The 21,726-nt window shown below is 33.8% G+C and overlaps 1 protein-coding gene across 2 annotated transcripts in view; it reads left to right on the plus strand.

The window, feature by feature from the left end:
- IQCM (IQ motif containing M) overlaps positions 1-21,726 on the plus strand; it is a 620,635-nt gene that overhangs the window by 82,353 nt on the left and 516,556 nt on the right. For both annotated transcript variants that reach the window (XM_074229157.1, XM_074229156.1), the window contains exons 2-3: positions 9,822-9,916; positions 13,837-13,927. In XM_074229157.1, the coding sequence (XP_074085258.1) occupies positions 13,877-13,927 (51 nt within the window). In that variant the 5' untranslated portion in view covers positions 9,822-9,916; positions 13,837-13,876. The remainder of the gene's footprint in view (positions 1-9,821; positions 9,917-13,836; positions 13,928-21,726) is intronic.

Consider the following 21,726-nt stretch of genomic DNA (forward strand, 5'->3'; position numbering starts at 1 on the left):
AAGTCTAGAGGAATGCTCTGCAGGTTCTCAGGCATTGTGGCATATTCCTGGAAAGAGAAAAACAACAAAATGGGTCAGGAGAGGTAGAGTGGGACTTGAATCTGTCAGGGAGTTGAAGAGTGGATAAATATGACTCAGAGAAGGATAGAAAGAAGAACCATGGTATTAAATAGTTGGCAAGAAGTTCTTCCTATGGGGCAGGGAAGTTAGACCTTGTATGAGGTAAAGAGCTATTGTCTCTTTATAGGAAGATGCTGTGGAATCAGAGGTGTAGCCAGGAGAGTGATTATTCAGTATTGGCGATTGATGGGGTACTAAAGGAACTATTTGTTGACCAGATAATAATCAAGAACCTCTTTTTATGGGGAAAAATTTGAATTTGAATAACTTTCTGCATATTTTCAAACATGATGATTCCTATTTATTCATTTTTGCAGTTGTTTCAATCCTATCTAACTCTTTGTGACCCCTTTTGGGGTTTTCTTGGCAAAGATACTAGAGTTATTTGATATTTTCATCTCCAGCTCCTTTTACAGATGAGGAGAATGACTTGCCCAAGGTTAAACAACCAGTAAGTGTCACCAGATTTGAACTTAGGAAGATGAGCCTTTCTGATTGCAAGTTCAATGCTCTATTCACTGTGTTACCTGTTTACTGTCCTGTTTACTCATATGGGGACAAATAACTACTAGAAAAAACTGAAAATGAATACAAGGGCACAGAGATGGACTGTTGAATTCAGGGAAAAACAAATCATGGTGAAATGCAGTGCATAGAGTAACATGAATTGATACTAGAAGTATCAACTGGATCCATATTGCAAAGGGTTTTAAATATGAACCTGAGGATTTTTTATTTTTTTCCAGAGCTAACAAAGAGCCATTAAAGATTCTTCTTCTTTAGACAAATTCTTTAGACTTTTGTTTTAGAAAAATTACATTTGTGATTGTGGAAGATAAATTAAGGAAATGAGAGACTGGAGGCAGAGATAGGATTTAGGAGGTATTTATTCATGTAGGGCTTCATAACTTGTCTATTATAGATCAACTCATGGTGGATGATTTACTCTTATAGAATGTGTCAGTTCTTATGGATTTTGTATATCAAGTATTTGCCTGGCATATTTATCATAAATATTTTTACAGTCTGTTTTTTCTTTTAATTTAAAAAATACAGGGTTTTGTACTATGGAATTTTTTATCTTCACATAATTAAACTCATTGATTTTTGTCTCCAAGAATCACTTTCATTTGATAAAATATTCATCCTCTTCATAGGTGAGACAACATGCTATTGTTTTTCTCCTCTTTCCCACAATTTAAAGTATTTAAACCATTAGTACAGTTAGGGTTTGTAGTAGTGTATGATATGAACCCAAACTCATTTTAGCCATTTTTTAGCCAACAGTTTATATTGAATTTAATTCCACTCTGAAGCATTTTACATAGTTTTATCAAAAACTAGCCCATTGTACATTTTGGGATCTATTTCAGATTTTCCTATTGTGCCCCAGTGATTTTTTTTCATCTTCTCTAGCCCAATATGGGACTCTTTATAATAACTGATCTATAGCAACTCAGTTTAAAAAAAAAAACAATTCATATAGGAAGCATCAGATGCCCAACCTCCACGTTAAGCAAAAAGCAAATTTTTTTTCCCTCTTAAGAATTAGGAGTATGTCTCTATGCTTGCATGTGGTTTGCATTGTTTGGAAGACCCAAATTAGTCTCCACTCAATCTTTTAATACCACTTACCATTTTTTTGCTTTTTTTTTTTTTTACTATTTTAAAAGTTTTTAAAGATATGTTAAAAGCTTTTTTAGAGTTCCCATTTTTAAAATCTGCAGTCAAGATTCTCTCTTTCTTACTCTTCTACTCTCCCATATAAGTTGTATTTTACTGTTATTTATAAGAAATAGTCTCTGGAATTAATTGCTGAAGTATTGGCATTTTGATTATGTTTTCTCAACCTACTCATGAGCAGAAGGATATTGCTCCATGTGTTTGAGTCTTTTTTGGACTTCTTTCTTTTTTAAAATTTTTCTCTATTTTATTTTTAATTTTTGGAATAAAATGAACTCATTTCCATAACATAATAAAATAAAAAAGATGATTGCTTAAAGGAGCTGAAAATCTGTTATGTACCTGTTGTCATTTTAAAATATGTAATAAAGTTATCATGTAAATTTCTTTTTTTTACTCATCCTTCCATTCTGAGATGGCTACTATGATATAAACATATATATATATATATATATATGTATATGTGTGTGTGTCTGTATGTGTGCATATCTATATATCTAGATAGATAAATAGATATATAGATATATGGGTAAATTCAGTTAATATGTACTTCAATTTATCAGTTTTTTATATTAATCAAAATGACTTAGTCTCTCAAAATTCTTAAAATCATATTGCTGTTATTGTTTTGTTCATTATTAAATGCAAATTCATATTTTTCTGACATAATAGAACTCATCATTTTTTATAATGGTGTAGTATTCCATCACAATTATATGCCACAACTTGTTTTGCCAACTGATGGGCATCCCTGTCATTTTCAGTTATTTGTCACTATAAAGAGAACTGCTATAAATATTTTAGAACATACATGTTCTTTTCCTTTTTCCCTAATCATCTTTGGAAATATACTGAGTAGTGATGATCCTGGGCAGTTTAATAACTTTTTAAGTTTGGAAACCTTTTTATATTTCTAGTAAAATCATTTTGAAGTTATGATTATATAAAGCTTTTCTGTGTTTTGATAATTCACTTCTCAGATACTTAATATAGTTTGTTCTTGTATATAGAAGGTATTTTTCAAATATATTCCATTAACTCAGCAGCTTATCTTCCATTGATTTTTATAGATGGGGTCTAAAATAGATATCCCTCTATCTTTAAAAACTTTCATTTGACCCTATAACCCTTTTAAGATATCTTACAGAGTTCTACATTATTTAGATGTGTGTTTTCATGTTGAATTTCCTCCTACATATCTGACCATTTGCTCTCCTTTGCCATTATAGATAACAGATCTCTCTCTCTCTCTCTCTCTCTCTCTCTCTCTCTCTCTCTCTCTCTAATCTAGATATATCTATATGCCATCTAGAAGAGGGATCTGATTCCTTGATTCCTTTTCTCAAACTCCTTTGACTTATGACTTCCCCTACCCTGGTGTACCCCATTGGAAAAATTAAGCTTTAAATTTCCTAAATGGGAAATAGAAAATACAAATCAGTATTTGACATCTGTTCCTTTCATGACTTTATGTATATGTATATAATATATATGTATTTTATGCATACACACACATATCTTCCAACAAACTTGGCTCATCTTCTACCATAGAGGGCTAGTATAGTTTCCAGCAACAACTTTCTGTGCTGCCAGTCAGCAAATGAAAGGATTTAGGAATGACCACATTTCTTGAAATCACGAAGGGATCTTTAGTCTTAGACAAGTTCATCTCAACATCTAAAATCTGGAAAGAAGAAGCATGGAGGAGGCAGCCCCAAACCCAAGATAAAGTTAACCTCAGTAATTCATGGGCTTTAGCTGCCATGTACTCATGGCTGTGGTGGCTGTGGTGGACAGTTGTATTTCCTACCACCCCTCCTGGGAAGTCCCAGGGCTACATGATATCACATGAAGGACCGAAGGAAGAAAGAACCAGAGATGGAGTCACTCTTTTTTTTTAAAAGACCACTGTCATTGACTCCTTCTGCTAAGCAACTTTATAAGGGAATTATGTCATCATCTTAAAACACTGTGTCCCCTTAGCAATGCCATACATGTGCAGAAAGGGCAGTTCTGTGTGATACCAAATTATTCCTGGAATACTCTCCTTCTTTACTTTCACCTCTTAAAGATTTTTGCTTGATGTCTTTCACTCTGGAGGTCTTTGCATGAGTCCCTTAGTTGTTAATCCCTATCTCCATCAGGATATATTTTATATACTCTGTATTTACTTACCTGCTAGCATATTGAACCCCAATATGAAGGAGTGAAAGAAAAATAGTGAGAGTGAATGAGAGTGAGAGATGGGGAAGAGTGAGAGACTGGGGAGAGGGAGAGGAAATGACTGAAGGGGAAATGAGAGGAGAGAATGGCTTCAAAGGCAAAGTGGGTGAGTGGTCTGGACAAAACAAGAAGGGCTATCCCTGTCTTTGTACCTGGAACAATAAAGAGAGAAAGAATGTAAATGCAGAAAACTTTTGATATTTGGAGGAGGGGGAAGAGGGAGTTCACCATAGATGTCAATTTTCTAAGAAAAATATTCATCATAGAGTGATGATTTATATTGTCCTTCAAAATGTAATCTTAAAATTTTGTTGGGAGAGGTAATAATTCCAACTAGTCAACAGAAGCTGAAGATCTTAAGTTTGCAATATGAATAATATGAATGAGTGTGAGAAGCATTGGAGTAGAGGAGAAGAAGAGGAAAGAAACATTTATTAATCTCAGACTGTGTAAAGTGCTTTAAAAATATCCTCAGTTTATAATGTTTTTTTCTTCATTTGCTTGCTAAGTAGAGAAGCTGTAGAGTTGACATAACATGGGACTATTAGATGAATGTACTTTTTTTCAGAATCAACCTAAGTGTCTACTCCTGAAAAGAAGTAGGATATAGAGACTAATTTTACACACACACACACACACACACACACACACACACACACACACACACACAATTCTCTAGGGTGAGGAAGAGGGAAAAATAAAAAATAAAAAATTATATAGCTTTATTACATATTTAAAAGGAATAACAAGTTGTATAAAACTGATTTGCAGTTTTATGGTCAATCATGTTTTTTATTATACTGTTACAGAAATGCTTGATTTATTCTATAAATTAAAAATAATATTTAAAAAACAAAAAAATTTCTTGATGGGAAAATATATTTGATAGATACTGATGCATTCAAGTGTATTATTTATAAGCTTCATGAGGGTGATAAGTGTAAATCCATTAGTCATTTAGTTCTTTCAGCGGGAAAAATAAGGAACTTATCCAAACTTGTTTGAGGAGGAAATGGTTAAATCAATATATCTAACAAGCTTAAGTGTGAAATGAATTCTAGGCATTATATGTACCAGAGTATTTGTCATTACTCTTTGTTGTATGCTGATTTCCTTGTTAAAAGTGAAAAACTAATATGATTGTTATTATAGTACACAGATGTGATTTCCATTTAAATTTCTCTATCATATTTAAACAAGAAGTTGATAATAGAGATTTTGAGGGCAGCTAGGTGGCACAATTTATAGAGTGCCAGGTTTGGAATTAAGAAGATTCATCTTTGTGAGTTCAAATCTGGCCTCAAAGACTAGATGTATGACCTGGGCAAATGATTTAACCCTGTTAACCTCAGTTTCCTCATCTGCAAAATGAGCTGGAGGAGGAGCCACTCCAGTATCATTGTGATTACATTGGCATCAGAAAGAGAATATGACTGAAACACAAACAAAAATAGATTTTGATAAGCAGAGATTAGTATGCAATAGTATATTCAAAGTGCTACTGCAATGAATGCACAATCTTTATAAAGTCATAAACCTAATTTGGTCACATTGATATCTGCATTTATTTGCTTGATTTTTAAGATCCACCCTCTCCTCTTTCTCTGACTCTCTCTCTTTTTCTCTCTCTTTCTCTGTCCCTCTTTCTCTGTCTCTCTCTCTCTAATTTAGCAATCACTAAGTAAAATATTTTTCTGGGAAAATGTCTCTTTTGCTCTGATTTAAAATAATGGAGGTCTATTTACTCTTCTAATGATGGAAAAGCACTTAATTTGGAATCAGAAGACCTGGATTTCAATATTCCACTGCTTCTGTAACCTTGGGAAGTTACTTCTTCTATCTGGATATTAAATTTCGTAAATAATAAAATAAAACTTTAGGAGTAGATAATTTCAAATACCCCTTCCAATTCTAAATTCTATGATTTCATGATCCATAACCCTTTTGCATCCAGTACTATTACCAGATGCCAGATTTCTGGAAAGACATCATATCCTAGGAATTGCTCTTTTTTCTTCCTTCCCTCATTTTTGTATTTCCATTACCAATAATAGTTAATTAACTGGATTTCTATAAATGGACCTAAACCCAGGTGTCAGGTTGGAACAAGATTCTGACTCATCTCATAGCTATATTAAAGAAAGGATACCATACTTTCCTCCTTTCAAAGTCAAACTTTTAAAATAATTGGTTTACAGACTTTGGTTTTTTTTCCCACCCCCTCATTCTTCTTTATCCCCTGGAATCTGGGTTTGCCCACCATTGGCTTGCTGAAATCATGATCTTGAAAGTCATCAGTGTCCTTTTCTTAGAGTCATTCCCGATCTTGAGAGTCAAGTCATTATTGTTGTTGTTCAGTTATTTGGCACTCTTCATGAACTCATTTTTGGATTTTCTTGGCAAAGATACCAAAGCGATTTGCCATTTCCTACTCCAGGTCATTTTGTCGATGAGGAACCGAAGGAAATAGGGTTAAGTGACAAGGCCAAGGGGCACACAGCTATTAAGTGTCTGAGGCTAGATTTGGACCCAAGAAGAGTCTTCCTGGGTCCAAATCCAGCCTGTATCCCTTGTACCACCTAGCTGCTCTTGGTTTCATTTTCTGCCTTTACTATTTATAGATTTTGTAATGATAAGCAAATGACTTTATTTTTGTGAGTCTCCTTTACATCATCTGCAAAATAAGGGGTTTAGATTAGATGACCTCTGAGGTTCCTTCTGATTCCAAAGAGACAACCTCATTGTTATATTTAGCATTGTGCAGTTCTCCTCTTCTAGAGTTTTCTTCTTCCTTAGCATGGAAATGTCCTAGTTCTCTTATCACTCTGTTCACTCTTTTGTCTCCTCTGGCATTTCTTTCTTTTACTCCATAAATATAGATGTTCCCAATGTTCAGGACTATCACTTTCCTTCTCTCTATTTTCTTCCTTAGAAATATCATCCATTCTTTTAGCTTGACCTAGCCCCTTGATGAATATGACCAGGTTGAACTTCTTTCCTGAGCTCCAATTTGACTTTTCTCTGTTGGACAAATTTTCTTGATTTGTATTATTATAAACTGAGATCCAGCTTAAATTACATTCTTCTCCTACCTTCCACACAATTTTCCCCTTCTGACTTTCTTGTTCTCTACCATGCTTCTGGTCACCCTAACTTGAGTCTTAGGCTTATTTTCTAATTTGTCTTTATATACAATAATTTACCAAACTGTTGATTTTTTTTTATTCACTGCTACAACCTAGTTCACATCTTTTCCCCTTTTTAATCTTTGTGAAATACAGCCTGAAGCAAATATCTTTCTATTTCCTCACATGCCATTTCCAGACATCACATCTGTTCTAGGTAACTTTCAAAGATAGTTTTTTGCCCTAAACAGGAACTTTTACTGAGTTAAAGGGTTAGTGAAAGATTGAATTCATGTCAAGATCTTGCTTGTCATTTGCTACATCAGATTATGCCTCTCATCAAGATTCCTTTTTCTTTTTAAACATTTGTTTACTCTATTTTGCCTATATTCTTGAATCCTATTAAAGAGTTTTTTACCCTAGATTTTGAATCTGTTGCTTTTCCTAATTTTTATACCCACTGATTCCACCATCCTTGATGAAGTATCTGAACTCAAGATTATTATTAAGTTAATGAATGAATTGCCTAGTTTGACCTTTAGTTTTTGTTTGAACCTTCAGTTTTGCCTGAGTAATTAATTCTCACACATTGTCAAGATGTAGTTCAGTAAGTTTATGTGATAAGTTATACATAATATACATCTTACATAGTTTTAGGTAGTTTGTGTTTGGAGACTGGGTTCCCTGGGCTAGTGGTGACTTTATTGCTCTTAGATTTTGAGTCTCTCTTCATTTCTTTCAGGACAAAGTCCATCCTCCTTGAATTCCTCCCAAAATTTGGAGAATGTGATTGGTAGTTTTGTTGACAATTCTGTCTGTCTTAGTTTTGCTTATGTGGTCATTTGTGGTGATCATACCTCTCCTTCTCTCTCCCCCCCTCTTCTATGGTCTACCAGTAAGGGGACAGAGGATGCTGCTATTGAACTTGTCATTCCAGGTCCTCTATAATCAAACCTCAGCTTAACTTTTCATGCTTATCTTATAATACTTTCTAATCAACACTAGCATGGAAAAGAACATCAGGTTTGCAATTAGAAGGTGATCTTGGAAAGGAAGTGTTTGAATTAGTTTATCCAAGGTTTTTTCCAGCTCCATCCGATACCCTTAAAAAAAATAAGAAGCTAATGAATAAGAACAGAGTACAAAGAGATACTGTGCAAGATTCCACCCAGTATGGTCTGACCGTTGTCCTCAAATATTCTCTCTGCATTTTAATATTTATGCCTTGCTTGGTCAATTTTTCTCTTCCTAGAAATGACCTCCCCCCCTCTCTCTTCTTCCTTTTTAAAAGCCAATCTATTCTTTAAGTCTGAACTTGTCTAGACTTCTATGTAAAACCTTCTATCACTTTCTTCACAACCACAATATTATATAGTCTTTATAGATGATTATCATATTCTGCCTTGTATTAAGTAACTTGGAATGTAATATTATCCCCAACTAAGGTATATTTAAAAAACAATTTCTTTAAAATGGAATCAGAAATTATTGGTGGAGTTGTGTACTGGTCCGAACATTCTGGGAAGCAACTTGGAAAGAAATTATTAAAAAAAAAGAATAAAGTTCAAGTATATTCATAGCAGCTTTATGTGATGACAGACTCTTAGAAATTGAGGGAATGCCCATAATTGGGAAATGGCTGAACAAGTTGTGTTTATATAAATATAATGGAGTATTATTGTTCTCTAAGAAATAATGAGTTAAAAAAAAGGAAATGAGTAGATTTCAGAACAACCTAGGAAGACTTACATGAATTGATGCTGAGTGAAGTTAGCACTTTGAAAGTAACTTTGGAGGCAGCTAGGTGGTGCAGTGGATAGAGCACCAGCTCTGGAGTCAGGAGTACCTGAGTTCAAATCCAGCCTCAGACACCTAATAATTACCTAACTGTGTGGCCTTGGGCAAGCCACTTAACCCCATTTGCCTTGCAAAAAAAAAAACCCAGAAAGTAACTTTGTCTGAAGATCAAATATGATAGACTTAGTTCTTCTCAGCAACACAGTGATCAAAGACAATTATGAAAGACCTGGAATGGAAAATGCCATTCACATTGAGAGAAAGAAATATGGAATCTGAATGCAGAGAAAAGTGTACTATTTTCACTTTTTAAAATTTGTTTTTTTATTTTATCTTTCACATGGTTTCCCCCCTTTATTCTGATTTTTCTTTCACTGTGTGACTAATATGGAAATATATGTGTAACACGATCCTTCATTCATAACCTGTACCAGATTATTGGCTAACCTCGGGAGAACAAAGAAGGATGGGAAGAAGAAAACTTTGCAAAAATGAATGATGAAAATTATCTTTACATATAATTGGAAAACTAAATAAATTTATTATTAAAAATGAAATGGAAGCAAGGACATGTAATAGAGAATGAATAGTGAAGTGTGGCATGATCCTCTATGAATAGTGTCAGATATAAGAAATCACTGAAATGAACAAAAAGCATAAGTACAACAACAACAAAAAGAACTTTTTAATAACTATTTAATATTAGAAGAAGAAAGGACAAAAGAAAAGCACTGGAATTATTGTGAGACTCAAATGAAATAATGGATATAAAGCACTTTGCAAATCTCAAAGTATTTTACAAATGGCAGTCATTATCATATTATGACCATAATATAATTATCATAGCATAATAATTTGTTATTATTATTATAGATTATTATTATTAACCTCCTGTCTGGTGATGACTTCATTCCCTGAGCCTTTTGCAGTTTGAGCCTGCTGAGATCAAGAAATGTTTATAGAGCAAAGTAAGAGTGTGCTGCTAAATGTTTAATACCTGGGCCCTGGGGAAGAGGTAGCATATGCACATGCATTTTTAAATTTACTCTGCATTACTAACACTTTCTTAAATCTAGACAATTGACAGAACAATAAATGAACACTGATTTGTTGCAATAGCTTATTTCTGAAATGTAAGTGCTCATACTGAACATTTTAACAGGCAGGTCACAAACACCTGTTGGAAATGGCTTTAGCACACATCTGGTTGTGTAGGATATAGAGCAGAATATATAGAAAATATAGAGCAGAATATATAGAAAAATAATGACTGCTAGGAAAGAGAAGGGGGAAGATAGGTAGTGCAGTGGCTACAGTGCTGAGCCTAGAGTCTAGACTATCTTCTTGATTTCATATCCAGTCTGTGACTGGGCAAGTCAACAAGGACTCTTTGCCTCAGTTTCTCATTTGTAAAATGAGTTGGAGAAGGAAATGTATTTGCCAAGTTTCTCCAGTGTCTTTGCCAAGAAACCCCCCAAAAAGGGTCACAAAGAATCAGATGGGATTGAAAAGGCTAAATGAGAAATACTACAAGGCTTAATATTATTTTAGGCTGAATTGAGAGACTTAGATATCACTAGGAAGGTGATACCATCCCTCTTGGGGACTTAGAATTTCAGATTTAGTTGTGGGACTTAAATTTTAAGAACAAATTGGCTAAACAGGAGAGTATTTAGTAGGTGGCACAGGATCTTGAACTTATATAATATGAGAATTGCTTGAAGAAATTGAGAATAGTTTAGATAAAAGACAAATTAGTTGTCTTTCAATTATTTGAAGGGATGCTGAAATATTTTACTTTGTTCTAGTGGGCAGAAGTAGAAGCGGTAGAAAGACACATTTAGAATCAACATCAGGAAAAACTTAACACAGTACCAAAGTAGATTGGGTTACTTGAAAGGTAGTTAATTTCCCCTCCCTGGAAGTCTTCTAGAAAAAGTTAAATGATGACTAGCAGAGATATGGTAGAAAGGATTCCTTTTTTAGTGAAGTTAAGAAGTCTAACAAATATTAATAAAAGGAAAAAAGAGTTACATATGAAAATTCTGGACTTCTATTATGCTTGTGTCCATGTTGGGGCAAAACTCCTGGGAAGGAAGTAGAAAAGTCTGGAGAATTGAGTAGAGCTGAGAGTGGAACGAGCTGGAAGTAGAGTAAGTATGGTCTGGGCAGCTCAGGAAATGGTGACGAAGACAAAGGTAATTCCAGGAAGAGAAGGTAAAGAGATAGAAAAACCTATAAAATGAAGAATGAAAATGGGGAGTGGGGTGAGGTATAAGTTGAATATGGCATAATGGCTCAGGAAATGATAGTCTAGGCCAGGCACTCACCATTTAGTGGAGAGGGCTGTAGTTACAGAGACATGTCCAAATGGAGAAGCCTGAGAAGGTATTTGAGGAGGTAGAAAAGTACAGAGAGTGATAATTATAACAGAGTGATGAATGAGAAGGTATACTTAATCAAACACACACACACACACACACACACAAATGAAAGAGTAGGAGACAGAACAATTTAAAAAATATACAATGTGAATTCTCTGAAGGTAAATTCATAATGTATTAATGTGTAATATATTTATAAGTGGGGGGGAAGAGATTAGGACTGAAAGGGAGGGGAGAGAGAGTAAGAGAGAAAAGTTGAAGATGAAGAGAAACACAGATAAATAGACACACAGATAATAAAAGACAGTGACAGAGACAGTCACAAAAAACTATAGAATGAAAATAGAATTAGAAGAAGAGTCAACGATTTATGTATTATTGGATCACTGTTAATCATTCAGCCAGTCTCTGAAGGACAAGGCTGAGAGACTGGCCAAATCCTGTGGGTACATGCTCTGCCATCTTGGGCAGGCTCCCATCTTTATCCAAACCACTCTTGTTTTTTCTTTCTTGAACTGAGTTCCTCTATATTGCAATAGAGGGGTGTGAGGGCATGGGCCCAATATTATTAAAATGGAATGCATCAAGATTAGATTCTCAAAAAAAAAAGATTAGATTCTCTAGATTATTCTGGTAAGATCTTCTAGTTGGTTGGGAGCCTACTGGTGGTAGCTAAGTCTCATGATCAAATTAGATTCTCAGCAGAGAGATAGAACTAAAGACTTTTAGCCTATCTCCTCATTAAAATATTCTTATCTTCATAAATTATTCACCAATCCTGGTTTTGTTATCTATGGGGATGGGATTTGGTTTTATAAGCATAGGAATTTGGGGACCACTGAAAAGACTGCATACTCTCTGGGAATTTAAAAACACTAGGAAGGCTAGGCACTGTTGCTTGGGAGTCAGAGACTGAGACAGAGACCCAAGAGGGAGATAAGGAAAGACAGTCTGAGAGAGAGATGACTGAATTAGAGAGAGCAGACCAGCCCCAAGCTGGGGTCCAACTCAGTTTTTGTAGCCTTGCCTCTTATGTGGGCACTGAGGGCAAAAGGGGAAATCTTCCCCCCTTAGGACTGAAACCAAGTAGAGGGCTGGAGACTGGGGGCTGGAAATGAGAAGACAGGATGAAAATTTTACATTAAACAATGAACTGATCAGTTAATTTACATCTCAAGGGCAAAGCACTTTCCACACCCTTAACAAGATTGCCAGATTTTAACAGCATTAAAAGATTACAGATTTTCTTTCTGCTACATTCCTAATTCTCTACATCAGTTTCACCTATCAAGGGACATCTTTTCCAAAGCACTCTAGGTTCTCAATGGTTTTGTCATCAATTTATTAATTATAGCTAGACTAATTAATAAATAAATTATTAATTACTCAGAAACTGCCTTCAAATTTTTAATTCATTTATTATTAGAATAATTCATAATCCTGGAAAAAGCATATTTATCTACATATCTATTTCTATCTATTTGTCTAATATATCATCTACCTATGTGTGTTTACTATGAAATTCAGACACAGTAATACAATATTGGTAGCATAGTTAACAAGACTAGGAGATAAGAAATTTGGGTGTGTCTCACATTTAATTTTCTTCTGACCTGGGATACCTCTGAAAATTCAAACTTTTTGACATGCAAAATTAAGATTGTTCTTATCTCTATCCCCATTGTCATGTTTGATTACACTGAAAAAAATTTAGAAAAAATTTTTGGATACCCTTAATATCCTTCTTACCTGATTGTTGAATCTTGGTATTACTCATGTCCCTTCCTAAACAACTTTAATAACTAGAGTTTTTCTATATATATAGAATATTAGTTTTCATATATATTCTTGATCTTTTCCTTTTTCTAATGGATCATAGAATCAGAGGTTTAGAATTGGGAGAGACCTTTGAGCACATCTGGGCCAGTTCTCTTATTCTACAGAATAAGAAACATCATACTTGTAGTAAGTAGAAGAGTCAGAATTTGAACCCAGATTGTTTGATCCAAAATCCACGGTTATTTTTCCTTTTCTTTCTTTTTTTAGTTTTTAGCCTTCACTAAAACTTCTTTATTATATAATACTCTTTTACTAAATGCAAAAGGAAGCCAAAATAATGTCATTCTGAGATGGGCTAAAAGAGATACATAATTCCAGACCTGATAGCCTTTTTTTAAACTGGTCATGTTTACAAAACCATTTTGTGGATAGTTTAATGAATTCTTACACATCCCTCAATGATTTGACTGCCTTGTAAATATGAAAAATTTAAGAAAATATATTTAGTTAAAGAATGGGGAAATAGGAGATAGAATTTTTTATAGTCTGTCCTCCCTGAATATGAACTCTTGGAATTTTTAAGTAAAAAAGAAAAAAACCCAACTAGTATTTATTAAGAACTACTTTGTATTCCCTCTAGAACTGAGTTGTATGTTGATTTGCTTTAAGCAGTCCATGAACAAGATGCTATTAATCTGTTTTGTTTTTATTTGTTTTTATTTTAGAGTTCAGATAAACCATATCCAAATCTTTCTTTATATAATCATGTTGCCTGGTGTGAATTCTCTTTTTGGACTTTCAAAAGAAATATCAAAGGTAAGATATGTGATAATATGGACTATTTTCTCCATATTTGATTTTCATATGTGTCTTGTTTACAACTTAATTCCTTGTTAAGAATATTTAACATAGGTAAATATAAAAAATCACATAAAAGTAGAACTTCAAACCTGCAAACAAGTCAATTTTATAGTGGTGTGAATGTTTGATAGTTATATCATTTGTAAAAATAAAGTAATGATTCAATTTTAATTCATCAAATTCTAAAAAATATTTGCTTCTGTCATGATTAATTTGCTGTTCATTTTGATATTCACATTGAATCTACCTCTAATAGGACTGCCCATCTACAGATGCTCTTTATTGTTCAGGTTGAGATATGCATATATTGTGGTAACACCTTTAGAATATTCTTGTAGGAAAGGAAATTCTAAATTACACCTGGGTTTAAAAGAGTACTCACCTTTTTCTTTCTTGAAAAGGAGGCAATATCAAGGGATTTAGAAATTAGGAGTTGAAAAGAAGGAAGCCATTTTAATATTCATTACAATAATTTTGGAAACATTTTTTTTTTTTTCTCTCTCTGGTGCTCAGCACAGAGTCTCAGCATTTGGGTGACACTCAATAATTATCAATTGATACATACAAGGTGAGGTGGACCTGAGTTCTGATTTTGCCTCTGTCACTTACCAGATGTCTGACCCTAAGGCTGTCATTATTTCATTGGTTTTAATACAAAATGAAATCATGGCAGCCAGAGACAATGGCTGTCATATTTCTTCCTGAAACAGGTTTAAGTGAAAGTGATCTTGCAAAACTTTTTTATTTTCACATCACTAATTGGAAATAGGAGAAAGAAATAATTAAAATTAACCCCCATGTGATTGCCTTAATAAGTGCCAACTTTATTTCTTTATCTTTGTATAAATAAATTGTCCAGACAAATTTGTTCAGGTTCCTTGAATATGAAGATTACAGTCCATTAGAATCACAGAAATGGAGGACTGGAAGTTAGAGATCATTTATTTAGTAGATTTAATCTGAAGCCATAGAGATTGAATGAGTTGTTCATGGTCACTCAGAGGCTGGAACAGAACTCAAGACTTCTTATCTCTAAGGCTTGGCATCCTATTCACTATTTAGGAATAGTTCAGGTAGGTGCCATATCCTAAACAAGTAGAATGAAAACTTCTTGAAGGCAGGTAATGAGTCAAGTTTTTGCCATTATGGACCCAGCATTGTCAGTGCCTTACAACTAGGAGGTACTTTAGCAAGCTTAATTGAAAAGAATGAAAGAAATTCATGTTTTTAAGGATAGTTAACTCCTGAAAATTATTTAGCATATTAAAACAGAAATAGGAAACAAGGTTAATGAGAAATGGTTTGCACCACCCCTTCCCCTTCTTTGTATTTCCAGCATTTAGCAAGGCAACACTTCCATAAATGCTTGATAATTTAATATTATCCCACCACTTTAGCTACAGCATTAACCTCTTCTTTCAATCACTGCATTAAAATTTCTGAAAATGGATACATACAAGCATAATTTCTTGTCTCTGTCCATCTTCTCATGGAAGTAGGTGAGAATAAGCAGAAAAACAGCCTGGATATCCTGAGTCAATTGGTCTTTCAGTGATTCCTGATTGGCTGTACTTTATGGTGTGGAGGGAAAAAAACCTTTCTGAGTTGGCCAAATTTAGAACTTTTTTGGGGGGGGAAGGTATCAGAAATGATCTACCTATTTTTCACTCTACAATTAAAAACTTTCAGACTTTATATTTGCTTGAGTTGAAGTACATAGATGATCAAGAGCTGCTATTTAGAAAATGGTAATTTCTCAAATTATACTGTAATTAGTTGCTTAAATGTTTTGTTCCACTCAGTAGAATATAGGATCTTTAGGGAGTAAAGACTTTTGTGTTTTGTTTTATCTTTGATTCCTTAGTATCTAGTGTGTTCCTTGGTCATTTTTTTTTAAAACTTAGATCTGTGATTTCACTGATATGAGGGACTTTTTGTGAGCAAACTCGCTCCCAACTGCTCAAGCTGTCAATTAATCAACAATCATTCACTCAATATTTACTATATGGTAGATACTGTACCAAGCTAACTCAATGAATTAGAGAATTATCCAAAGCAGTGAGAAGTTCAACATCTTGTCCAGGGTTGCCAGCTAGTTATGTCAAAGGTGGGACTTAAACCTGGAACGTTTTGATTTTGAAGCCCTCTCTCTATACACTAATCTATGTTACTTTTTGCCTTGTGTAGAATGGATGCATGCATATTGGATTAAATGAAATTTTTTTCATTCATTAGCAATATTGCTACTGTATTGAATAAATTGCCCACTGATTAGCTACCATATCATTCTTCACTCTGAGCTTCCCAAAACATGAAAGAATGTTCTTATGCTGAGATGAGTCTATTCTATAGCTGAAACAAGGCTATCAAAAAGGTCTTGGTATTTTAGAAACTTACTACTTATTAAACTTAGTGATGATGAGGAACTGAATACATTTCAGTTCTCTAAGGTTCTTATCTATTTATTTATTTTTGCAAAACAGTAGGGTTAAGTGAATTGCCCAAGGTCACACAGCTAGGTAATTATTAAGTGTCTGAGGCCAAATTTGAACTCAGGTCGTCCTGACTCCAGGGCTGGTACTCTATCCACTGTGCCACCTAGCTGTCCCAGAGTTCTCATTTTCTAGACATTTCATCTTTTGGAATCAATTCAGCTTTCTCAGGAAAGTATATGGATAGACTTAGAGTAGAAACAAAATTTCTGTTTTTATTTTACTTCAGACACTTGAATAATTTTATGACCCTGGACAAGTCACTTAGTGTCTCTGAAACTCAGGTTCATCACTCAGGTTCATCATCTACAAATGAAAGAGTCATGTTCATTGACTTTTATGGTCCCTTCTGGTTCTTAATATAGATACGATCTTTCAAAATATGGTAGCTTCTTGGGGCTTTGTAGAAGAGATTTTCATATTGCTTAAAACAGTTAATTTTGAATTCCTATGTAATTTGAAATTTTGTCATTATGAAAATCTACTAAACCTAATCCCAACTCCAGCAACCCAGAGAAATTTTTTTTAATATGTGATAATGGTGGAGTGCTATTGGACCCATTTGACAGCTGGGCAGTTTTGCAGCTAGAGAGGATGAGTGCTCTAGCCTTCAGCTTCTCTAAAGGCAGTTGAACACCCTCCTCACTCTTGGAAATTCTCACCACCTATGAAGGCACATCCTGATCTCCTGGCCACAATGATCTACTTGAAAGGATAATGACTCAGTCATACATTCCTACCTGATAGGTTAAGGTCAGGTAGGTGGAGGCATGAAGTTCCTATCATATAGAAATAGAAACAACTCGGCCCTAAGGCCACAAGTGTTATTTGGAAAACTAGAATGATTCGTGTCTTCACAATCATCAAGGACCTACTCAGAACCATGATTCAACATTGGGTCCAGAATGGCAGATTCCAAATCTCGTCCCTGTCTGGGACTGAATTTAGAAGTTTTCTTACCGCAGATTCATTTGCCAGGCAATATCTACCACTGTCTACTTAATGGAGCTGTCTGAGAAAAATACCATGACCTTAGCTCTCTTTAATATTAGTCTTTAGAGAAATGTATAGGAAAACAAAAAAGTAATAGTAATGACTGTATATAACACTGAATAAAGTTGATGTTGAGAGAAAAATGAGTATTATCAAGAGCGAAAGCAGGGTCAGTTGAAAATTATCTTTTTTTTTCTTTTTTTTAATGATAGAGCATACTTATACATAATTCTAATTGGACACATAAAGCTGGAATTTACTGGAAAAAAAAGAATAACTGAGATGAGAAGGTCAGCCAGAAATTGGGAGGGGATGTGATTTGAAGCATAGTTTGGTGGCATTAGCTTTGGGAAAGAGAAAGAGCACAGTTTGGAGATGAAGAAGGATGGGAAAGATTAGGGTTATAAGACAAGGAATCCTAACCTGTGGTTTGTAAACTTTAAAAAATATTTTGATAATTTTAATAAAATTGTCTTATTTTTGTAATCATATATATTTTATTTTATGCATTTAAAAATTTTATTTTTAGAAAAATTCATCAGACTGCCAAAGGGGTCCCTGACACAAAAAAAGTTAAGCTTCCTGTGACCCTGGGCAAGTCATTTAACTGCTCCAGTCTCAATTTCCTGATCTATAAAGTGAGGATAATCTATTTCACAACGTGGTTGTTTCAAATGAAATTTTATCTATATATATCTCTAGATATTTTTATGGATATATATATATAGATAGATACATATGTACATATTTATATCTCTATATATTTATCTATATATCTATATCTATGTATCACTGCGTAAATCACTAAGTGAATCAAATATGTCAGTTATTTTATTTTACTTTGTATCACCTTGCATGAAACCTAAGAAAAACCTGTTTAATAAAATTTCCTTCTCATAGGGAATAAATGCCTGTATGGTATTTTCTTGGGAAATTAACTCAAGTATACTGTCCCATAAGTAAAAATACAGTCAAGGGATTTAAATAAACTCATTGTGCAAGGGTCAAATTCTTGGTTAACCTTCAGTTATTGAGAAAATTAAATTAACCAGAACCCTCCATTCCCCAGGTGTGCCCTATCATCAGTGTTTTACTGTATTGTTGTAGCAGGTTCTAGTGCTTGGATTACTACTTCCCCAGATTGTGGACTATGAAAGATAATGTGCTCAGTCCAAATGGAAGGCTATTTGGGTATTTCAATCAGGTCTTAACTGCAGTAAACAGATGATTATTTTACTGACTTATCATGGAGGCTTTTAATACCCTCTCTAATGTGCTTAATCTACACACACTAGGCTAGATAGCTCAAGTTGGCTATAAATATCTTATTTAATTTAGTTTTTAGATACTGCAAAGGAATTTTTTTTGTCTAGAGAAACCAATTAAACAAAAGTACCCCAAAGGATTAAGTTTATCAATGTTTTGTTAATAACTCACTGATCAGAAGAGCAGCAAGCAATTCAATTCTATCTTCACCCTATCCTCAGAAGTGTCTTGGCTCACCAGCTTTCTCACTAACCATTTTGTTTCATTACCAATTTTGCTAAGTTGAACTCTCAATTTCAGAGTATCTGAGGGCAATCTCATTGCAGTCTGCAATGTTATACCTATTACCTACAAGTTTTCCATATGCTCATAACCTAGGGCAATAAACCAGTCCACTAAGATGAATAAAAGCCTAAGAGATAGAGTTTTGGGGTAATTAATAATCAATTTATTAATTATGGTTAGCAAATAATAAAAGGAGTTCATTGTTTGCTCTCATAACCAAAGATGAAACATAGAAGTTGCTGAATATTTAAATACATTTGTTTTTCCCCTACTACAGGGAATTTATTTTGATTGGTTAACAATTAATGTAGTGAATATTTTAATTAGAGGTGGGCTTATTCTAATGAGAGACTGGGGGGCAAGAGATTGATCATGTGTCTTGGACAAAGATTCATTTCAAGTCAGAACAATACTACACTCTATAGTGCCTTCAGACTAAATTAAATTGAAAAATGTAATTAACAAAATAAATTAAAATATAACAAAACTTGGATTATATTAATATGATTTTTCTAAGTCAATATGCAACCCACAGGGATCATTATGCATGACATAGTGGCTCCCAATTCTATTTGAGCTTGATAACAACCAATTTAGACTTAAGAAAAAATGTTAATAATATCATAAATAAAGATCAGTCATAAAGTGGGTTATCTTTACATCTAATTTTTTCCATTGGACTTTTTCCTCTGGAGAGATAATTGTTAAAATTTGACTTTTTTCACCAGAAAGTTGTTTGTTAAACATGCACTACTATATCACTTCATCTCATGTAGGAGTATAACTCTGAAAATGTTTGCTTGTTATTTTCTATTTTCTATTGCATAAATGCAAAGGTACTGGAGCTGCAACAACCTGAGGACTTTTGGAAAATAAGGCTTTCTGGCTTCTATAAGCCCACTAAAATTTCCTTTTCCTGGAACGCTTCCCTAACCTCTCCTAATTCTTGTGCCTCTCTCTTGCTTCACTCAAAATGTTTTGTCCTATTCAGCAAAATTATTAATCTGTCCTTTTCTAATTGCAGTTAATGGCATAGTTCGTAAAATTTTCAAGGTTCTTTCAATTTCTGGTGAAGCCCTTATCCCTGTTGTAAAGAAAAAATAAAAGTAAATATGGAAAAGAATCTGTGCCTCTGTAGAAGACACCATGGTTAGTAATTTTGTCTAGAATCTTATTTTTTTTAATCAAAAGAATGATATGATTAAAATGAAAAATAAACAAAAAGGGGTTTTTATCTTTTTCCCAATTGTTCTCCTTCTAACAACTAGGAAGAAGGTAAGAAAAATAACTAACATTTATATGGAGCATTAAAGTTTGCAAAGCACTTGATATAACCAAACAATATATTCCTGGATCTTCAATGAATTTTCTTTTAACCAATTAATCTAAAAGCAAATTTATTTATTTTCTTTCACTCTAGTATCTAGTAAAACTAAACTTATGTCAGCATCTACCCTGTTCCAGACACTGTGCTAAGCACTGGGGGTGCAAACCAAGAGGCAAAAGTCAATGCCTACCCTAAAGGAACTTACAATTCAGTGGGGGGATAGCATGCAAATAAATAAATTGAACACAATCTATATAAAGAATAAATAGGGAGTAGCTGGGGGTGAAGTGGTTAGAATACTGTCTCTGGAGTCAGGAGAATCTCAGTTCAAAACTAGTCTCAGATACTTAATAATTACCTAGTTGTGTGACCTTGGTCAAGTCACTTAACCCTACTGCCTTGCAAAAATTAAAAAAAAGAATAAATAGGAAAAAATTAACAGAGAAAGAGCACAAGAATGAGATGGGGTTGGGGAAAGCTTCCAGTAAAAGGGAATTTTGGTGGGCTTGTAGAAGCCAGTGTCACTGGATTGAAGAGTGAATTTGATCCTAATGATGATTCTAATAGTTAAGTTTAGTTAATGTCCCCATTTTATGGTTGAGAAAATCAAAGCAGAATTTAGTGACTTCCCCATGATCACACCATTATTAAATTGTATGAGATTATATTTGAAAATCTAGGTTTAACACTATCCCTTAAGACTAGTCACCTCTCATTCTACATGTTTTTTTCTCCTCCAGTTTTTGGTGTCTTATGGGTCCTTAATCTGTATAACAAAGACATCACTGTAGGCCTGAATCTAAGGTAATTTTTCCATCTGTATTTCTGAAATAGTAGTATTTGTTTTGAGACCCCATTTCTTCCTTTATCTTAAGGCAGAGAGGTTCCTAATTTTTTTTTTTATGTGTTGGAACTCTTTGGCAGCCTAATGAAATCTATGGATCCCTTTTTAGAATTTTTTTTAGATAATATGATGCTATTCCTATTTGAAGATGAATCTTCATGAAACATAAATGAGAAAGTACAACATATCTTATATAAGAAAAACAAATATAACTAGTTTTCATTCTTACTTTTTGCTTGGAAATATATTTACAAGAGATCAGATTAATTCTTTATTCTTTAGTTAATGAAAATAGGTGGCTTCTATCAAGATTTTTATAATTTACAAAATATTTTCCTTATAACAATTTTCTTAGTAATAGTAGGGATATTTTAAAATTTCATTTTAAAATTACCTATGTGGAAATGATGAAACTCAGAGCTAAAGTTGCTTGCCCATGGTCACATAGCTAGTAATTGGAGATGCCGGTCAACTACCTTTCTAATTCTACCATAGCACCTTGCAGTAAGGCAATGACATTTGTTTAAAGCAATTTTATTCCTAAAAT

Source organism: Macrotis lagotis, chromosome 3 (assembly GCF_037893015.1).
Source record: "Macrotis lagotis isolate mMagLag1 chromosome 3, bilby.v1.9.chrom.fasta, whole genome shotgun sequence".
NCBI classification, from domain to species: domain Eukaryota; kingdom Metazoa; phylum Chordata; class Mammalia; order Peramelemorphia; family Peramelidae; genus Macrotis; species Macrotis lagotis.